At 38.9% G+C, this 18,516-nt stretch overlaps 1 protein-coding gene across 2 annotated transcripts in view; it reads right to left on the bottom strand.

The window, feature by feature from the left end:
• The window catches only part of PDE7B (phosphodiesterase 7B), a 166,077-nt gene that overhangs the window by 32,696 nt on the left and 114,865 nt on the right, over nucleotides 1-18,516 (bottom strand). For both annotated transcript variants that reach the window (XM_048934714.1, XM_048934713.1), the window contains one exon: nucleotides 2,214-2,297. In XM_048934714.1, coding sequence (XP_048790671.1) covers nucleotides 2,214-2,297 — 84 coding nt within the window. The remainder of the gene's footprint in view (nucleotides 1-2,213; nucleotides 2,298-18,516) is intronic.

Genomic DNA, 18,516 nt, shown 5'->3' with positions numbered 1-18,516 from the left:
AGGACATGTAGCACCATGCTTTTTGATGCTTACACAGCATGCACCGAAGAAATTCACTGGAAGAAGAAATTGATGGATATAAACAAATAAAATAGAAGTCTGTTTACTTCCTGGCAAAACACATCTGTATGCATCAGTACCGAGCATCTTCCTGTGTCATAAATGTCACTTCAGTCCACTCTTTGGACTGAAAAACTATGCTACACCACTCCCCATGCAGAAAAAAAGTATAGGTAGAACTGAACACAACGAGAAACCCCAGATCAGGATCACTGCTTTTCCTTGCAGAGTCATGATCAGTCTTACTGCCTAATTTCAGATAAAGGAAAAGCAGCAAAAAAAGCAAAAAAGCAAAAAACCAAAACCAGCAAAAAAAAAAAAAAAAAAAAAATTAAAAAAAAACACACAAAAAAAAAAACAACACCAAACCATAAGAGAGCATAAAACCCAGCTGCCCTCCCACGTAGGAGCAGAGGTGCCTGAAGAGAGACAGATCACTTTTAAGCTCAGCAGTAGAGCAGAAAGGTTACAGAGCACCCTGCTCCACACGCAAGTAAAGGCTGTGGCTCTCAGCCTCCCTCCTCACAGCCCTCTCCCCTGACAACCCCTGGGCAGCGCCTGCCCATCCCAGATCTGGAAAGATCTGTCTATAAGGAATAAAAACAAAAGTCCTATTGTCAGTTTCTTTGATTTCTTTAACTGGGGAAGATATACAGTGAGAATTTTAAATAACATGCTTGTATTCAGAATAAAAAGCAAATAAGGAATTCACTTAGTCACACTCAAATGTGAGTGTATATTCTCTTCTAAAACAATTCTCATTCATTAAGTATTTTCTTTTAGTCCTTATGAGGGCATCAACATTTCCAGCTAGCCATATAGAAGTTTTTTCTTCACATTCATCATTGACAATTGGCAGTATGAAATTATCCTGAGCTCTGCACAATCAGTATATGTTATTCCCTGCTTGTCCTGGCAAAATGTCTGGATCTGTACTATCCCTTACACCTTTCTACCGCAGCCACAGCAAGCATTTGGATGGAGTTAAGACCTAGAAAACACCTTCTATGAGCAAAGCTGAGAGCAAGCACTTTGCTAAACTGCAGTACTTCTGCCAGCTCGTGCAAATGCAGCGGATCAGAGCCCAAGTCCTCCCTGCCTATTGGTCTCTTTCCTCCTGACTCCCAGCCAGACCTCTCCCTTTGCAGCTGGTCTTCTCCTTCCTGCCACCTACCTCTCCCCTTCCCAGTTTTTCTGGAAAGCACTTACAAAAAGAAGATTTTAAAGTTTGCTCTGATAATTGCTTTTTAATGAAAACCATAATGGCTGGAAGATTATAAAGCGTAATCGCTAAACAAACGGTTGGAGTTTTGGTCTGTTTTGATGAAGACAGTAAATAACTTTTGTTTCACAGGCTAACTGGAGCAATCTGTGCAGTACACAGGGATGTATCTAATCTGTCTGTGTCCGAACACTGCATTAGCACAACATCGAGACAATCCTACAGGGCTCAAGATGAAGAGCTCTCTGATTTGTATTTTTATTATTTACGTACTGGCTAATTGGCTGTGATCAGTATATAGAATTCACCAGGTGAAAAAAAGCCCAACTTGGTATTTTCTTCTTTTTCCCCCCCTTTTAAATTTACCCTCCTTTATTTACAACAGTGGCAAAATAACTTCAATCAAAATGAGGTTAAGATTATTTTTAACAGATGTTCACTGCTGGCCTGACCCGAAATCTATTGACGTCAATGAGAAGACTCCATGGGGCTTTGGATTGGGTTCTAATTGTTGGAAAAATTAATGTTATTGTAAACCACTGGTCAGTGCTGTCACATGCTCTCTGTCTGTGCCAATTCTATATGACCGGATAACAGACTCACATAAATCTGTTCCAACTGTTGCTAAGAGGCTAAAGGACATCGGGGTTTATCTTTTTAATTCTGAAGCAACCCCAGCTCTTCCCAGCACACCCCATGGCACTACTGTACTTACTTTACATGCTCTGCATTATGGACACTACTCATATATAACCACAACATTTTACAGTCAAATACTACGTGGAAATAATAGGATTATTAATGCTGACTGCGTGAAGATAGCTGGACTACAGATATGTATACGATGAGATACATTGGCTCATTTACTTTCTATGCAGATTAAAAAAAAAAACAAAAACAAATTCAGACCCAAAGGAAGGGTTGCACTTACTGTTAAGAAGACGGAAGTCTATGAACGGGTAGGAGCCACGGCGCTCGGAGAGAACCCCTGTCTGACCTCTCACCCGTGCATCTCCTGCAAAACACAAAATCCCCCGAGACATTAGAAGGGGCAGCTGTCTTTCTCTGCTGTTTAGGACCAGATCTATTTTCTGTTCAATGTGACGTTACACTCCTCCAGAGGGAAAACTAAGGTCCAAAAAAATCATCTCCATGACATCCCTAGGTAACTGGGTAAAGCACTACAGCTGATCCTCTTATCAGAAAAAGGCACAAGAAAAAATGTGTTCTTCCCATTGAGCAGCTTCCTGCTCAGTAAGAACACTCTCAGGAGTATGGTGGAGGTCTTGTTTCTTTTGTCCAAATAAGTGAGTTGAATTCTCACTGTCACAGCATCACACATGAAGGGCTCGGCCTTGGACTGGGCTCACTGTCCAGCAGACCTCCAAAGCTGTGGGACTGGCCTCAAAACCATGAGAGGATGAAAAAAGCCCAAAACCAAAATACGAGGGTTGTTTTTTTGTTTGTCTTGTTTCTCTCACTGCTGCTCTTGACCATTCTGGAAAACGTCAGCTGCCTTCACTTCCTAACACAGAAGCTGCTTTATTTAACTGAAACCTGACATTCTCAAATCAGATTATTCCACAGCTTTAGAATGTATATTTATTTCCACAGCTTTAGGATGCATTACCAAGTGACAATACAATGGTATCCCTATATAACTCACATTGATTTGTACCTGACTTGCTATGCAACATCGATGAAATGGGCAAAACTCATTTGAGATGAAAGATGCTACTCAGCATGTGCAGGGGATACAAAACCTCTTTCAAAGTAGACAGAAAGTAGGTAGCTTTTTTAAATATGGAAATGTAAAAATCATATATTGTACTGTAACTTTCCCAGTTCCACATGGGACAAATCCCAAGAACAAGATCTTAAATATTCTTAAAGAATAAGTTTTGAGAATTTAGAAGCTCAGGTCAGGGTATTCCAGCTCTCTGCAACACCAATTCCTCCTCTGCAGGAGCACAGGCCATCATGCTGAAAACATACTCACTGTACTTGCAGAGACAGCTTGCTAAAGGCCTCTCAGAGTTCACAGTACAATTATGAATTATTAGTTATTTTGAATTGTGCTTCCTCTGGGGACCTGAACACAGCATCTGACTAATCTAAACAAAAGTTGTTGAAGAATTTGGCTGCTAGTTCTAGCTTCTACTGCTTATGTTTAAAAACAAGAAAACATCTTCCAGCATGAAAGAAGGACCTAGTTAGATGCTGTTATTTTTTCTATCTAAAGTTCTCTTAAAATGTGCTTGCAATTGTGTTTAAGGGAAGAAAGCCAAACAGAATGGTTAAGTTGACTATTTGAAGGGGGAAAAAATCTTCTATGTCCTCTAGGGGTCCTTAGGGGCATGAAAGACACAGGAGCATGCACTCAAATTAAGAATATTTCAAACACAGTCACTTCAGATTATAAACACAAATCTTTACTTTCATCTGGCTGTTTTGTTTCCAGCGACAGAACATGTGTTCCCTGTGCCCAGCTGCCAACCCACAGCTCCCTCGCTGGCTCCAAGGATCCAGCCTCAAGCTACCCGAGCTGCCCTTAACCCCACGCACCCTTTTGCATGGCAGAAGAGGTAAACCTCTGCCTGCCCCTCAACTGTGGCAGCTCAGAGGTGTGCAGTTTCAAGCCACGTGCAACTGCAATAACTCAGGCATACAAACCTATTCCCTTCTCTCTGGGTGGAGCGAATAGTTTGTAAAACAGTAAAGCAGGATTCATTGGCATCCATGAGTCAGAGCTCCCCTGTCAGCACCCTCACATAAAAGCACTGCTCACCACCACAGGTGGACCCACTGTGTTGGCTGACTCATGCAGAAAGGTAACAATGGCGAGCACAGGGCACAAGGTACATTAAAAAAAAAAAAAAAAACCCACAACAAAAAAGGCAGGCTTAAGCCTGCCACCCATCAGCTATCAGCAAATAAAGAATGGGTTTAGACTCAAAGCATGCCTTAATTGAGGCCTCTGTTTTTCTGTATGCATCAATGAATTAAAAGGAAACCGCAAATAACCCCCTGCATTAACAGACTGGGAAACATAACTCCTGACTGACTCAACAAATTATTTGAAAGAGACAAAATTCAAACCCCAAAAGTCTAAAAAAACCACCCCAAACCTTAAGATACGCAGTAGTGTAAGAAAGAATGATTTTTCTCTTTGAACTTGATAGAACAGACTTATCAGATCAAGAGGTACACCATAGTACTGGAAAATAACAAAATCATACAGGGTTACAAATGGAAACTCTCATCTTAACACTGTGATCCCAAATTTTGATGGAGAGACTGCTGTAGGTAGGGAGACAACTCAAATACAGAAGAAAGCAGAACATGAGCTCTCCAAAGACAGACCAAAACCAGACAAAGCCTGTCACTGAATTACCTCAAATAAAATAGCTCTTAGGTAGGAAAATAACATTACAGTATATTTCGACCATATGGACTTCATCAAATGTATGAGAGAAGGCAAGAGATGAGTACAAAAATTTTAAATTGGAAAAAGACTAAAGGCAAGAAGATAACAAGATGCGCTGAAAGGAAACTTCTGCTTGTGAGCAATTACTACATGGTCTTTAAAAAATTCATACTGGGAACAGGTGTTTTTTTTTCTTCCTTTCTTTTCTTTTTTAACTAATGACCCTGGCTTAGAAGCAAAGCTAGTGAGATCTAACAATAACGCAAAGCTGGGAATATACAGGTATATACAGCTACAATTATTTTAAATAAACTTCACTGCTACTGTGATCTTTGCCTCTACGGCCCAGATGCCTGCAGCTTCCACTTCCATTTTACTAGCAGCACAACTTCCTCTCACAGTGCTGTCGATATCTCCTATGGAACTAAAGCCTTGCTAACCCAAAAATATATACACAGTTCAGGAAAGCTAATTCCAACAGAGTCAGAGGTGAGGGAGGTGTTGATGCCATCAGACAACACTTAATGGAAGCTCATGTAAAAAAAGAGTGCCTGAGAAAGCTCAGTTCCTCCTGGAAAAAGGACAGAGAGGGACATCTAGAATGGTGATCAGGACACCAGAGAATCATTTCATTTAAGAAAGATCATCCTGCAATAATCTCTGTTGCTGATAAGCAGCAGAATAAAAAAAAATAACCATCTTGGTCATCAGAGGAATTTTTATACTGAAGAAAGAGATAATGCAAGCAACTGGTGGTAAAGTCTTAATGCTGAAACTTTACCTGAAATTGGTAAGGAATATGCATGGTAATGAATAAATTTCAAGTTAAGAACACGTGAATGAATTTTAACAAGCAAACCTGAGGACCTGAAGTCGTAAGAAATTACTGACATGATCAATATCAACTATTTGTATCATTTTACATTTTTACAGACTACAGAAGCTTGGACTATGTCAAGCACTACAGAAATCTATACGCAGAATAAATCTGCATTCCCACTGACAATAAAAACCACTAAAACCCTTACATTCCAGGATTATTAACTCTGCCCTCAGGAAAGGCAAGTTTCTGATGAGTCAAAGATGTTATCCAGTAGCTCTACCTCATCAATCTGTTATTTCAGAATACTTTACCAGGTGCCACCTAGTCTCTCTCTGAGAAGGATTAGTTAGGAAGTGGCGGTGGGCTAAATCAACCACACCTGATTTCCTCCACTCTTGCTTGGTGAACTGATTAGGAAAACTTTTATATTCTTCTCTATTACTTTTAATTACATATAAGTACATTGAACAGAGAATCCCTAAGAATTGGGATTGTGCCAGATTTGCACCATACCACATGATTTTTAATTTCCGTAAGTCAAGGGCCTTTAATGGCAACACATCAGTCTCCTTCCCTTTGACTTGATTTGGCTTTGATGGGACTTTCATCAGCCCCAGAAGATCTTTACATGTCTTTGCTCTCCACCTTAAAATCAAGCTAAACAATTGTTCTGACAATTTATACAATTAGCAGCTTAAGATAAATAATCCTTTTTGGAGCAAAAGGAAGGATTCTGTGGAAGCAGGGCAGGAAATTTTGACAGCTCATTGTGTTCCCAAGTGAAACAAACAGGGTGAAGGGAAACAGCAAGGGTACAGGTCCTCCCTGGCTCCTTCGGGCTGAAGTTGTGTGGCTGGAATGTTCACAGTCAGGCTGAAGTTGCTGCACTCTTGCTTCAGCCAAATCACCACGACAGCTTCCAGCGAAGACCTCTCCTGGTAGTCACTGCACACTTTAATTTTACTTCATCCTCGTTACAACAAGCAGATAAAAAGACAAAGCAAAGAGGTCAAAGAAAGCTGTATTAGGTAACAGGCGCCTGTATGGACATGAGGCAGCTGACAACACATGACTGACAGGCACAGCAGCTTACAGTCATGGAAAAACGTCGAGCATGGCAAGAGCCAATGTGCTATGACAGCAGACAGGGACAGCACAGGTTCAGGGCAGAAGGGTTAAGAGAAGAACGAAGCGCCCTGGGCTGCCTCATATATTTGGAGCAAACAGCCATCTGCACTGAAGAAAACAGCTTCTCCAAGACTTGCCTGAAGTGATGTGGGATTCAATTTCACTGAGTAAACACAACAAATTAGGAGAGAAAACAGGTCTATAGCTGGGACAAAACAACCAAGCAGCCTCATGCAGCAGGAGTCAGGGCGAGCCATCTAATTTTTGATTTTATTTAGTATACAGCTCCATGTGGTAAGTCAGTATACCACAGAGAATCCACAGGACGTTACAAGTATTTATTCTGGTTAGATTTTTCTACAATTTTCATTTAACTTCAAGCGTTAGGACACATCCTGCAGTCTCTGAGTGCTTTCCGTGGAAAACAGAGGGGCACTAACAAGGCCACCTGTACATGGAATTCAGTAATATAAAGGCTTGAGATTTCCTCAGGTGGGGGAAGATGAGTTGATGATGTTTAAAACACCATTATTTTGGGTGAAAGGCAAGCTCAGACTGAAAGATTAAGAACAAGTACAGGATTCCAGGAATTATTTTTGATTTGAAATCAGCTAATGCTTGTTCAGAAAGATTTGTATTTGTACTTGTTTTGATTATTTTCCTCCAGTTCTCCTAGTGTTACAAGGATCACAGCTGTAAATTCCTGCCTGCAGAAAGCACTTCATGCTTATTCCCTCACGTGCGCAAGATCTGAAGTGAACAAGGCTTCCTTTGAGCAGACAAAGATATTGACAATAAGCCTTAGGGAGATGGGATAACTCCTTTCTAGTGGGAGAAACACTCTGGGAGCCACCTCACTTCATCCACTTATGAGCACCAAAGTTTTAAGTACCTGAATGCTCCCAAACATTGTTTTCTGCATCATATGATGGTTCCATCATTTCTGTTAACAGTCCTAACGAGCTCTTAAATAGTGTTTAAACCCAACACATTTGGCAGTTTTGTTTCAGAAGGCTCTGCAGAGGAAGACAACTGTCGGCAGTCCCTTTTAAAAAAGGATAAAATGATAGTGTAGAATCTTAGAGAAGATCACTCAATTCCTCTTGCAGTGTTCTACCCCATGAACATACAACCTTAAGAGAGTAATAATAAAGTAAATAAATGAACAGAATAATTCTTATACCAGTACTGCAGGTAAAGGCTTGAATTACAAGTTTTGCCAGTTTCCTTTTCACAAAGGAGAAATTTAAACTTCTGATCTGAGGAACCAGGAATTCCCTGTGGAGATCTGAATTTTTTGGAAAAAGTTTCTTTCAGTGAGATAACATATTTTGAGCTACAGTTATTTATTTTTACTATTTACTTGAGTTTCAGCTTTCAAAAGTCCATCTCCAAACCAGCAACTCTTGAAGACAAGACATCCCTCACCCCCAGCTTTCTTACGGAACCATATTCAGAGCAAATTGTGGTTGCCAGCTCAACATAAACTACTGGCATTGCCTGACTGTAGAAGGCAAGCATAACTTCTGCTTTCCTTTACTGAACAAAGTCTGTTTAACTGCTGTATCTTAATCTCTTAATATTAGCTCTACTTGTGCCAGTCTGGATACATGATAGATCAGAAGCTGTCAATCTGCTCGTAAAAGCCTCCTCAATACTGATAGTCTCCTGATATAATCACCCGTGTCCTGATGCACAGCTAGGGGAAGACACTAGGATCTGCAGACATGCCTTGAACACTTGTCCACTCTGGCAAATGGACATCTGGAGTAAATGTAACTAAACATTAATTTTACATACACTCTTGTAATCCTTCCTTAAAGCATATTACATCACACCTGGTAACCTGGGAGAAAAGGGTTTGAACTGAAAGATCTTGAGGCAAAACTGTCACAGCATGCAGAATTTGAACTGAAATTCAAGGAGATAAAAGTTGCCACAGAGAGCCAGGTAAGAGCAGTCATTGCCCATACCCATGTCCTCTTCCCACACCTGTTTGTACTTGCACGAGCAAACACAGAACACGCAGAAACAAACAGCTGCATCCAACCAGAACAACAGTCAGAGCTGACTACAACAAATAATCAATCCTACATGTTCTAATGAAGGTAGCTTTTCAAAATGCCAGTCTCTTATATTGCACTGGAAGTGCATTCAGTGGTTTCTGAGCTTCGTAATGCACTGTGAGTTATTGCCTTACGGCCAGATGTATTTCATGTATCCTCAGGTGTAAGCAAGGGGAGAAGAATAGATACCTCCACCCAGTGACTAACACTTAACAGACTGGTTGCCTAACACTGCTGCACGTTTTTGGTTTTTACTGCAGTGAGTCTAAGTCATGCTGCTCCTAAATTAAGCGCCATGGCTACAAACACAGCACGATGTGGGGAAAATCCCAGGCCTTGTTCATGAGGATTGCTTTCAGGCAGTTGGGACCACACCAAACTTATCTGTAAGTACATTTTAAACCTGCAATTAGCCCTGTGACTGATACTACTTAGTTTGTAATAAATACCAATAGACACACGCAACTTCAGCTCCTACCAATGCGTGAGGGCACACCTTCAAGTACGTACGGTGTAGTCTCATCTCTGTAGCATTATCCCACAGCTCCATTAAAGCAAAACACTTGCTATGCAATAGTAATTGCACTACAGTTTCCTATGAAAAGAAACAATTAAATTCTAATTAATAATTACTTAATTCTAGCCCCATATGAAGAAGCTCAGATTCAGAAGTTCACACAAAGTAGCATAGAACACAAAGACAGAAAGGGAGCATAAGAAAATGGGTAAATTACACAGGCTGCTTACTCATATGCAAACTTTTTACTTTCGGAGACATTAAAAACCGAGACATTAGAGTTTGCCAGCAGGAATTTTATAAACTTGCTAATGGACTCTGTATGCAAAGGAATGACAGAGACTGGCAACTGGTAGCAAGAGACAGGGTCACAGAACTAAAAGCAAGAGGTAGGCCTTGGAAAAAAGAATGCAGCAAGAAGGCACAGAGACTTGCATAATTATCGTGTTATAAATGCAGAAGGCATAAAACATCCATCTCCACCCGAAGGAGACAGCATAGACAAACATGGTAAACATTTTGTTTCTGCCATGTAGCATACCTACCTAGAGGGCTAAATGCACTATTGAAAGCTGAAAATAAAAGAGGGAGCTAGGAAGATATATATATATATATATTATATATATATATATATATATATATATATATATATATATATATATATATATATAATAAATATATATACTTTTTTCCCCCCCGAGTGATCCTCTTATAATTCCCATTCTCGCCTGCAGTTCGCAGCACTCACAAGCAGAAACACAGCACTGGAAGCATCTTAAGTCTCAGTGCTGCCATGGTCCCAAATTACAGCAGCACTCTGAGCAGTAGCAGAGGTCCCAGAGCACTTTGCTGGATCAAGAAATTGGACTAGCAGTGGACATGCTCCTTCTAGTGAGCCGAATGCTTCATTTTTAGCTCTAGTGCTAAGTACCACCTGTCTCTGTTTTGAAGTTTTGATACTGTATTATTACTGGGGCTTCAGCACTTCAGCCTTTTTTGCATCCAAACACCAATCACTAACTTCCAAGGGAAAGAGAATATTAGTAGACACAGCACTGAGCTATCTAGATAATTCTCGCCTTTCTGAATAACAATTCAGGCTTGCAAATTACTCCATGGTAAAGGACCTACATTAACAGAATCAAGTACTTCTATTGGTATAATTGCTTCTGCACCAGAGTAGGTCTCTGCTGGAAAGTGACAAAACTTACTGGCCTTCTCACATACAAAATTAAATCTAAAATAACATCTTAAAATCTAAAGGGTACATTCTGAAATGTTAAGAGCTGTAATAAAGGTAATAATGATAGCTACAGCATGTTCTTAGCAACAGGTAGGCTGCACTACCATGGCAACATCAAAGATAATATCTAACTGTCATGGTTCTCTCATCCCTTTCCCAAATAAATTGCAGCAAAAAGAAAAATATTATTAATTGTTTAAATTGTACTTCTTGGACTGCCATCTTCTGCCAAACTCCAAACTACTAAAATAAACATGCAATTAATAACAAACTTCTAAGGCTTGTATACTTTCAATCCTCTGTACACAATTTTAGCACAATAGGTTAAGAAGTATAAATATAATGACTTTCATTCTGTGTAAAGGAAAAATCACAAGGAACTTGTATTTTGTCTAAGAACAATGCCAAAACCAAATCCAGAATTCAAATCTATACCTGAAGTGCCCTAGGTCAAGGTACTTTATTTCCAGTGCCCAACACATATAATTCCCTTCACTCAAAAGTTATACCCAGAGTCTAAGCCATCCAAACTATAAATCATTTTCTTACCTGTAATAATGTTTTAGAGATGGTTGTACTTTCAGAGACCCCTTTGCACTTACCTATGTACCGTAACTTGAAACTCAACTTCCAAGAATCTATCTTCATCTGATTTTACTATATGGATTTCTGATTTGAGTATTATCAATGCTTTAAACTGGAGTCTTTAAATCCACCAAAAATAGTTTTACAATCGAAGAACAGATTTTTTTTTTTCTGCTGAAAATTAAGGTAATTGTCAATCATATGTTCCACCAAGTTTGCTTTATTGGTCTTAATTCTCAGTGTTCACCTATGTATAACATTGATTAAATGATTTTTAATGTGCATTGTTAATGTAATACTTTTTTATTCTACAAGTTCCTCAAGTACAACAGTTTGCAAGTTCCTGCATTTTATGGCTTGCGTTGATGGGTTACTTGAGCTCCAAGGCATTATACTCATTTTCTGTCTGAATGCTATTGGGAAGACAAGCAGAAACTGTTTGGTGCTATAACCCATATGTATCTCTCAAAGCCAACGCTTAAAAATTGATAATTTGATTACTTATATAAAATAATAATAGATATAATGACAAAAATTAATAGGAAAATGCTGATAATACCAAAGCGGAATAGACCACGTAGAACTTGCTTTTGGAAAACATTAAATAATTTCAGATTTCTGAGACAGAAAGAAAGGGGACACTCCTGAACTTTAAACACAGGATGACAATCATAAGCCCTCAGCTTACTTCTTGGTTTCCTTTCCACACCTGAGTTTTCCACTTCTGTGTTCTATTTGTTCTGTGTGCACAACAAGCAGTCCTATGCAGGACATCAGTGGTTCAATAGCATCTTGTACCTGCAGTCCTGATTGTTGTTTTTACATCAGCGTTCTTCAAACACTTTGCTTTCCAAACTAACTGCAGTTCAACGGCATTCAAAGAAAATGAATGCAAAGGTTTTCGTTCACATCATAACAATGAAATTTACATTCAGCTCCAAGAGGACATTTAAGAAAATTTCCCTCTCTTTCCACAGTTTGCGCAACAGATTTCTACACTTTCCCTCTCCAACAAAGCTACAAAATATATGTGCTCAAAACTGTGTGTAGTAATGCAATGACCACCTCTGCAACAACATATTGCCTACTCCTGTAATGCTTAATATCTTATCAACCAAATCTCAACAGCTGTTAACAGTTTTTACACAACACAGCTCTGCCCTTGGAAGAGGTGAGCAGGGATTTGGGATTTACCCCCTTTTCATTCTGTGCTAGCACTGCTTGGCTGACAATCCACTGCACATCAGAGGAAACCCAGTCTATACTGATCTCTCTGTATAGAGCACCTCTCTCTGAAGATCAGATGGAGCTTGCACAACATTTTAAGTCAACTTCAGACATAATCAAGTGAGACACATTGAAGGAAATGTCTCAATCATATGTATTAACCTAACTCATGACTAATAGATTAAATTAGTCACAGCACATTCTTCACGTCCTCTTTCCCATCTCATAAAATGGTTTGAGTTGGAAGGGACCTTTAAGATCATCTAGTTCCAACCCCCTGCTATAGGCAGGGACACCTCTCTGTACACCAGGTTGCTCAAAGCCCCATCCAGCCTGGCCTTGAATGCTTCCGAGGAGGGGGCATTCACAATCTCCTCTCTGCACTATACGTAAATACACTAATTGGTGTATGCATGATGCATTGTCTTCCTCCCTTCCACTGTGACTCGGTGTTATCCCAGCCTCCCCTTACTTGCTGCCTTCTCCTCAGGCTGCAATGCTGTGTGGTTTCACACCAGGATGCCCATCCCCTAAAGCCACACTCAGCCTTGCCCATGAGACTACCCCAGGAGCCTCCAAAGCTGGAAACCAGGAATGGGGAAAGTGGGGCACAATACTGCCTTGAATTGGCAGCACAAGAAGATGCCTGTAAAATCTCACATGAGAAAACCGCTCACAGCCTGAAGCTTTGCTGTGATTTGGAGTCTTTCCCTACACATGAGACTGTAGGAACAAATGTTTGAGATGAATGAAGGTCTTTTGTTTGTCCATCATAATTTGAAATGAATTCTTTTTTGTATTCAAAACCAGTATCTGTGGCCAACAGCTGCAAACCTTCTTTCATTTTGGTTTGAATCTGGTTTAGTTTCTCTGTGGAACATACAAGTAACTCAATAACTCCATGAATTATTGAACAATAAAGGCAAGAGAACTTTGTCCAAAATAAGCACAGGTACCCCTGTATTATTTGCTTATTCAAGATGAGTATTTCCTGAGCTAGACCACATTTTATTATATAATATTCCTTCATCCAAAAATATTATGTTGGTTAAAAAACCCCAGCCTTTTCTTATAAGAATTTTTTTTTCCTGTTTAGAAAACAAATAAAATTGACATATGTAGATAATATAAATATTTGGAGTGGAATATTTTTCATTTTGATGCTTGACACGGGAATAAAGCTGCATAAAGTGAAAGGAGAGCTTGACTGTTCTACAGCTTGGAAAAAGCTTCTGTCTTCCTGCTTTTTTACACTGTATTTTTTAAACATTTTTTAAACCTTGTTTATTATTGACCTGATCTTCAAACCAAAACCAAACCACCAGAACCCTAGCCTGCCTGGAATTTAGCAAATATACTCTCTTGCAAGCATTTCCATTCCTTACATGGATAATCTTGGAATTATCTGCTAAGAGAAAGTTCAGATCGATTACCACAAGCTGCTTTTAACACCCTCTGTTAATAAGATTAGTTTTCCAGATGTTTCTTTTTAAGTAGGAGAAACTAAAACTAATGCTTTCACTCTATTGTTCTGAGTATTCCAGTCCAAAATGAAGCAGAGTACATAAAAATGTATATATAAACCTGTACGTATCCACATTAGCCTGTCTATATGCGAACGTGAAGTACATTTAGAACCGTGTTATCTTATACAAGAAAAAAATTGCCATGCTATTAATCCTATAAGAATGCAAATTTAAATGCCAAACCAATCTTTATACATTTATTGAAAATGACATTTTTAGTAAAAAAAAAAAAAGCAAAAAAAAGCCAATAACTATTTTAATAAACATTGAGATTAAGGTTTTTAAAATTTAAAAAGAAAAGGATTTAGAGGGCCATCTTTCAATAATAATAGCAGTCATTGCAGCTATTCAGACATTTTCAATACTGAACTATTCCATAGCTTGGGGAACACGAGGAAAAGTTTGTATGGCCAGGATATTCCAAGGAAGCCCCCTTTTGCATTTCTCACAGCCTTGTTCCTTTGAGGTAGCTTGCATTAATCAGGGCTGGAAATTGACTGCTGGCCTTAAAGGCGTCACTACTGTGGCCTGTTTATGGTCAGCCCTATGTATAGGAGCATCCAAGTTTAAAACCTTAGAAAAGCTTGCTGGGTGGCAAAAAAAAAAAAAAACAAACAAAAAAACACAACTCTGGATTAGTCTCAAGTTACTTCAGTATCAGCCTACTCTATGTATTCCCTTCACTGTTAAAGTTCAGTTGCATTATTAACTATCTAAAATAAAACTAAATGGCACCATGGCTTAGCTGAGCCAACTCCTTCATCCCGTAACTATACACACCTGATTTAGACTTCAGCTTAACACACTGAAGCAATGAATGGTAGTGTCACATCAGCAACCTGCACCAACTTTTGGGAGGGAAGACCAGGCATCCTGGATGAAGGACAACCTGTTCTGCCCTAGGCACTACACATCAGAAATGCCCGATCCTTCTGCTGGCAGCCACAGAACAGCACCGCCTTTCTCCACGACCACGACTGAGAACAGAAGCTCACACTTTCATCTCCTATGGATTAACATGTTCTTAGGGAATGCAAGTAATTGCTAATGTCTTCCAGAAAGAGGAGGAAAGTGTAATCTGAAACTTATACAACAAACAGGCTTTTTTGAGTGGAGGCAAAAAATACAGGGATGTTTTTATAAACCTTAAAGGAACAATAAACTGCACAAAATATAATTCAATTCTGTTTTGTCTTAGAATTTACCTTGAAATTATGGTTTAACAACCCCAGGGCTCTGTTTTAGATATTCATTGAGCAGATCCCTTTCTGAGCAATCCAACTCCCCATGCTCCTCCTCATCCAGTATTTTAAAGGAAAAAGAAAGAACAAGAGTGTTTCAATATTTGCTTTTCACAAACCTCTGCAAATTCCAATAGAGAATAACTCTGGCAAAGACTTTTTTGGCATATATGTGTGAAGGCATATAAAAAGTATTTCTTGACTCTTCATACTCTTACGCAATTCATACTAAGCAGAGATTTTTTTTTAACATTATTATTCTGGGAATTGCAAGACACAACACAGAAAAAGAAGATTACTGTCTTTTTCTTCAAAACAGATCAGGCTGAATAAACACAGAATATGTCTTAGAGTGACATCCAAAAAACACTTCTGCTTTTTCTAGACTCTACCTTGTTATATTGAATAGCTAACAGTTACCAAAGAAAATTCAAGAACTGCACAAAAAATAACGTCAATTGGTGAGAATCCACTTACAACATATAATGCAAAGGCCCTGCAAATTATATATTGAATTTATTACAGAGGAACAACTCCGTGCTTGCGAGGTTTCTAGCAAAAAGTTTCTTTCTCCCAGGTGTTTGCCTAGGTTTCACCAAACCTGAAACACTGACCTAAGCACTTAAGCATTTCAAAAAAGTTAGATTTTAATTTGGTTTCACACTGACAAGAAAGTCCATAATGATAGGTAAGAATCAGCTCATTATCATCATGTTAGTGAACAGCATAGAATTTTGTCTGTAGCTGTAAAACTTGCAACAGGTTCTAATGGAAGATGGCCATATTCTCTTAGTCCCACACAGCTGTTGCAGTGCACTCAATACATTCATAGATTCTATGTCAATTACACACAGTAAAGTATCGATCAGAAATCTGCCAAGAGGAAGGAAGAAGTGGGTCTGAAATCCTGATGAAGGATGTATATTTTAGTTCACCTTAAACTAAGCTTCCTAAAACCCCATGAATGAGCAAGTCTCTCTCTAGAATTGAACAGGATCTATCACAACACAAAGGGATTGTTACAGGAAACTGAATCACTATTTTTTTTAGCAGCAAGTTATTTTGTATGGAAGAAGACTGCAGCTGTGAGCTTACACTTCAGGTCTGTTGTTTCACTAAAAGATGTTATTATTCTGTTTTAATAAAATAGAACTTAGTAAACTTTTTTTTTTTCCCCCCTTCTTTCTCCCTAGAGCTCAGATACCAAGTATGGGTGCAGAACGAATCAGTCCCTGCACCGGCTCCTACGGTCAGCCCTTCTCCAAGTGCCCCAGCAACTGGCTGCTGGCACAAGGGCCAATTGAAGTACACGTGGTTACTCCCCTCCAGGGAAGTGAACAAACTGTCCAGCTTTTCACCCAAAAAGACACATCTCACGTTCCCAAAGCAATTTTCCATTTGGATATATAAGGGGAAGATATCTTCAACCTCTAGGGCAAGGGGAACGGAGGTCTAGAGGCGACCAAGATCTTGATCTTCTCTGTGACTGTGATTTCCTATCTCAGAAAGTGACATTACTGCTGTGGTCTCTGAAGATGTGAATGTGTTGGTTTGAGGTGGCCTAGGAGCAACAGGAAGGGACAGGTTGTCACGAGCTTTGCACTTAAGGATAAACCCAGCCAGTGATTCCCTATACCCTGGAGAAGTAGCAGCCCTCTCTGTTGCCAAACTTTCTCTTTTGTCTGAAACAGAGTGGTTACATCTGCATTTAGATGTTGTGAAGTCTGACCAATCATCAGTCAGTGAAGGAAAAGAAACAAGTTGGTGGTGGGAGAGAGGGGGAAACCTCAGGCAAAGAGAATCTTATCATAGTTATAAAAACACAGTATTCTGTTTGGATGTTATTGAGGAGTGTTGACTTCAGATCAGAAACTGAGCTGGAAATTACAACTCAAGACTTTGTTTCACCTTGCATTGCCAGGGCAGTCACATCAGGTTGCAAGGACAACTCAGCAGTGACTAAACACTTTCTAACAAATTAGACAAAACAAATATTTGTGGGGTTTTTTTTTTTTGTTTTTTTGTTTTCCCCTTTTTTCTTCCCTTTATCTCCAGTTAGGTAAAGATCTGCAGTGCAACAGGCAGAAATTTCAAGAAATTAAGGTTAATATTATCTTTATGTAATAAAATATACATAACACTAAGAAGTAAGGCTTTTATCCATCAGTATGTTAACATATTCAACAGAAAAAAATATATCATAAAACATCATCTACTGGAATTCAAAAGATTTCGTCTACAGAAAAGTTTATCCCTCAGATATTCAGATAAGTGAAAAATGGATCCCACCCCTTTCTTTTTATTATCAGCCTTACCTGATGAGACCATATGACAAAGAAAGTGAACTATGCTTTATCAAATCACAGGTTTGGTAGGACATGAGATAACTGCTTTGGACAATACCTTGTTTAGCTGTAGCTAGGTAGGATATCAGAAAACCTCTCTAACACAGGTTTCTCAGAGAAAAGCATAGGTAGCTAAAGCAGAATACTGCAAGACAGGAGCTGTTTTTCTAGTTTCTTCCACAACTACTAGGCACCGAAAACAGAATTGCCGTTCTCAGCAACCTCTGCAGCATCATCCACAAACACACATCATCACAAAGGAAACAGTAACAACAGGATACAAATTTTTCTTTACAGTACATCTAGAATGGGACCAAGGGAGAGGAGGCACAAAGGGCAACTATTCTACATCTTTCCTCACTGTTCAGTTTAAACTTCTTTCATTGTTTTGTTTTCTTTGCAATTTTATTTGCTTTTGCCAAGTCTTTGCATATTTTCTGTTAAGATCAAATAATTTTAGCTTTCTTGCAATCATACATCATTTATTCAACAGTGGAGCATGTTGCATTATGAGAACGTTTTATAAATATTAGCATTACATACAGTAACAATAACATAGTAGAAAAAAAGCCCTATTCCACAGGATACCTTCAAATATTTTGAGATTTCATATTCTACTCCTTGCAGGACAATATATTTATTGTAAGCGTAAAACAGGTTCACACATTAGATACAGCCTTAATACTCTGATTTTAACAGAAGTAATAAATAGCCCAGGAGATAGAAGTATATTCATTTTAATAAAAACTATTCTGCACACCCAAGAGGGCACCATCTCTGCCCATTCTTCAAAGGCTTTTATTATTTTATACAGTAAAATACACTTTTAAAAAGACCTTTTTTTTTTTTTTCTGGTATGAATTCTTACACTACTCAATTAATTTGAGGGATTTCCCCACCCAACATAATATTTTCAAAATAGCAGACACTTAGTATCACAGATTTATCATAATTAATTCTATGCCCAAAGACTGCCAAGGGTATGTGTTTACTATTCAATTGATTTTAAGAGGAAAAGTGGGTTTGTATAAACAGCCCTACATCATTCGCCTGGCAAACTACCCACTCTAACTGCAAGTGGCCCTTTAGTTGAGAATCTCCTGCCT

This window comes from Lagopus muta, chromosome 2 (genome assembly GCF_023343835.1).
Source record: "Lagopus muta isolate bLagMut1 chromosome 2, bLagMut1 primary, whole genome shotgun sequence".
Classification (NCBI taxonomy): Eukaryota; Metazoa; Chordata; class Aves; order Galliformes; family Phasianidae; genus Lagopus; species Lagopus muta.
The sequence above is the reverse complement of the archived record's forward strand: the minus strand, read 5'-3'. Positions and strand labels throughout refer to the sequence as shown.